General features: G+C 54.6%; 1 protein-coding gene across 1 annotated transcript in view; it reads right to left on the minus strand.

Annotated features, from left to right (window-relative positions):
• The window catches only part of DOCK1 (dedicator of cytokinesis 1), a 380982-nt gene that overhangs the window by 319286 nt on the left and 57858 nt on the right, over positions 1-3838 (minus strand). The window contains 1 exon segment of the mRNA XM_025047519.1: positions 3693-3801. Within this exon segment, the coding sequence (XP_024903287.1) occupies positions 3693-3801 (109 nt within the window).

Here is a 3838-nt window from a genome sequence, read left to right on the forward strand (position 1 = left end):
GGGGGGTTTTGGGAAAAGGGGCGGAGGGTTAAAGAAGTACAAACCAGTTGATAGAGGGTCACAGGGCGGGGAGCGCGGCACAGGAAATGCAGGCGGCAGGGGGTAACGGCAGGGCGGAGAGCCAGAGGGAAGACAGAGTAACTGGGGCTCGTTTCGTAAAGCATGTAAGTGTCTAGCCAATGTTCTGTATACTTGAAACTAATAAAAAAAAGTTTTAAAAAAAGAAAGATACAGAACCACCTGCTGCCAACGCAGTGGGGCCAGCCCCAAGATCTCGTCCCCGAAAAAGTCTTCATGGCCAGTCCCGTCTAATTCCCTTTATTCTCGCTTCAGACACACCCTTTTTTTTTTTGGACATTTCTTCACAGGTTTTTAATTGCTTTACGAATGAACACAGACCGTATGCAGTTAGATGGAAGCCCCACAAGGAATGACGATTACACCACCAAAGGCCTGACAAACCAATCCAGAGCTACTGTCCGTCAACATGGTGCTTAGCAACGGTCTCTAGGGGAGACGAAGGGACAAGAGTGTGGCTCTAGAATCCGGTGGCCGAGGCTTAAGTCATCACTCCGCCCCGTCCGCGCTGTGTAATGATGATCTCTAGGAGTCTTCACCTGAAACCAAAGGCAGTACCTGTTTAACAGTGATACCATAAGGGTCAAATACATTGACGAACATAAAGCAGTTAAAAGAGAAAGTGATCAATGAACATCAGCTACTGCTAGGCCAGTGCTTCGAGCACGCTTCTCCCAGCCACTGGCTGGGGGAACTGACCCTCAGAGGGCTTCTGGTCTTCCAAGCATCCACGAGGCTGGCATCCCTGGGGGGATCGGGGGGGATGCCACCTGGGTCTCTCAGAATTAAAGGCAGGGACAGCTGCTTGGGCTGACTCTGAAGATTCCTGAACAGCAGGAACTAAAATCTGACCCATTTCTCCAGGCACCCGGAGAAAAAGAAGGCCACCCCTAGATGAGTTTTGGGGAGATGTTGAAATACAGGCAGGTAACAAGGGCTGGTCCAGCACTGAGGGTGTACGGAGTACCTGTGAGACTGTCTGCACCAATCAGCAGTGACTGAGGACCTGAGCAAACACAGCACCTCACGGCCAAGGTGAGCAAGGGAAGAGCAGGCAGTGGAAGAGAATGACCACCACGCGCGACTCTGCAAGGGCTGCATGACGTGCCTCTGGGTTGTATGGGGGGGTGAGGGTGAGGGGGCCGTGATTACGTGGGGTAGAGCAGAACCAGAGGGCAGTGGGAACAGGTGCGAGGACCTTCTCACAGGGCGTGAAGCCAGAGGAAGGCGTGACGGCAAACAAGGATGTCCACGTGTCTGATGGACGTTGAGAAGCTCGGGGCCTGGTTGTGAAAGGGGCCATATGATGCGAAGACAGAAAACCCAAGACTGAGAGGAAAGGGAGAGGGGTCAGCGGGGACCCGGGGTGGGAGGGGTGGGGGTGACCTCAGCACAGGTGGAAACAGGTGGGAGGTTCGTCTCAGGTTGTTAAGATGGGCTTTTCTCCTTCAGAAGGAAGCAAGAAGGAAAGGCGTCACCAGCCAGGTCCCGGAGGTCCTTTCGGTAAAGCAGACAGACCAGCATCATGTGCTGGAGGTGGGGCTGGGTGGGCCAGGAGCCTCAAGCTTGAGAAGCTGCCGGAAATGGCCGCTAAAGTAAATGTGACAAGGAATTTTTAATTTTTTTTTTTTTTTAGTAAAATGGTACAGTTGCTGTGAAAAACAGTATAGTAATTCCTCGGAGGATGAACCACAGAATTTTGCCCTATGACCCGGCCGTCACACTTCTGGCATACACCCAGAAGAAGGGAAAGCAGAGACTTGCACAGTTATTTGTAAACTTGTGCTCACAGCCGCATCATTCACAAAAGCCAGAAGGTATAAAGAACCCACGTGTCTGTGCAGGGACCATGCCTACGGTGGAATACTGGTCTGTCTTATAAAGACCCCCCCAAAGGTCACCCCAATGCACACCAAGAAGGCAAGGGAGCATGCTGACTTTGAAGTCATGAACGAGGGCATGCAGATCCTCTCAAAACTCAAAGCAGCCGAAAGGGGGTGCTCTGGGGAACAGCGCTCACCCCTCGGAAATGCGTCTTTTCATTTTCTCTGTGTAAGACGATTCACACTCGTACTCCCATTTCGACAGAGCAAACTTAAAGTTAAAACAACACAAACGCCAGCGTCCCATACTGGGAGCCCTTAAACCTCAGACGCTGAGAGCATCCACACTGTGGAAGAACAAAATACGAAATTAGCAGCAAGGGGGCAAAGTTTCACATACAACGCAGTCGCCTGTGTGGCAGATGCAAGGTTCGCGTCAAGGCCGAACGTCCTTGGGTTCACGCATGCCTTATAACAAACCGCCCGCTGAAGGAAGGCCTTCTGAGACCCAGTCACTGAATGACGTGACACCAGGGAAGGAGGCAGACACAAGCCACACCTGACCACTTACTACCGTTGGAATTATTTAGAAATCTATAGTCCCTTCTGGGCTCAAAACGTCCAGCAGTTTTTATCTATTCTTACACTTCCCGTGTCCATTTTCCTAAAATGCCACAGGACTTAGTAGTACATGTACGGAGCACATTGCTAATTTTAACCTTGACAATAAGGTAGCTTTAGGTGATATCAAGTTGCCAAAATATCCCGTCACGTTAACATGTGTATCACAATTATTGTCTATAGATCATCATTTTATTTTTTTACAAGAGATTCACATAAATAACGAGAAACCATGAGGAGTTGCTCGGCTCTGCCAGACAGGTGCCCACGTCCGGGACGAAAGGGCCGTCAGGACTGGGTCCGCATTGAGTCACGTGGGTTTCCTGGCCGCAGAGACCACGAGACGCATCTGAGCATAAAGGCCTCTTTGTCCCAGACCAAATGCCAAGCACTGAAGCTGGGAGATCACTTTCCCAAACCATTGTTAAGACAATAGCTACAAGAGGTTTTCGGGAATCATACGTTACAAGAACATTAAGAGTGGGAGTGAGAACAGAGGCGGCCGCCACGAGCGGCCGAGTGACAGCGGCGGGTCAGTGGTCTGGAAGGTGCCGCTCCTTCGAAGGCAGCAGCAAGCTGCACAGCCACCTGTGCCGTGACCCGGCCCGTGGCACTCGCCAGCACCAGGATGCCGGGAGCAGTGCAGCCCGGGGCTGCTCCACCCAGGGGATCCTAAAGGACACGGGACCCCATGCACAGGAAGGCACCTTCCTCCCGAAGGTCCAGGGCAAGAACAGGTACAGAGGAGGAGAGAATGGGGGACCCTGGGAACTCTGGGTGCTCTCCTGGGCAGGCAAGCGACCACGCAGGAGAGGACGACGATGTGACGTGACACCACCTGCGTGGCACAGCCTGAGGTCTGACTGATGCGCCGGCGGCCCCAGCCTCCCCCATCTGCTCGGACACGGAGCTACCCTGACGACATGGTCCCGCCGACCTGTCCTGACTCCGGAGGGACGGCAGAGCCTGTCCTGCTGGGGCAGAGCTCGTGAGCACGGGTGGTCAGAGCGCCGCGGAGGCAGGTGGGGCGCAGGCAGGTGGGGCAGTCCCGGGCGCCCGGAGCCCCTCACTGGCTGCGGAAGCCAAACCCGGACCTCCCGCTCCGGCTCGGCATCGGGTTGCCGAGTCCCCGCGTCTCCCGCGCCCCGCGGCCGGCGGACCAGGGCCTACCTTGACCCTGACGGCCTGCTCCGACGCGCCGCGCATCATGTCGCTGATGGACCGGAACAGCTGCAGCAGGGAGTCCATGAAGTCCGCCTCGCCCTTGCTTTCGTACAGCCTGCGGAGGGAGACGCGCGCTCGGTGAGGGTGGCGAG

This window comes from Pteropus alecto, unplaced genomic scaffold (genome assembly GCF_000325575.1).
Source record: "Pteropus alecto unplaced genomic scaffold, ASM32557v1 scaffold74, whole genome shotgun sequence".
Classification (NCBI taxonomy): Eukaryota; Metazoa; Chordata; class Mammalia; order Chiroptera; family Pteropodidae; genus Pteropus; species Pteropus alecto.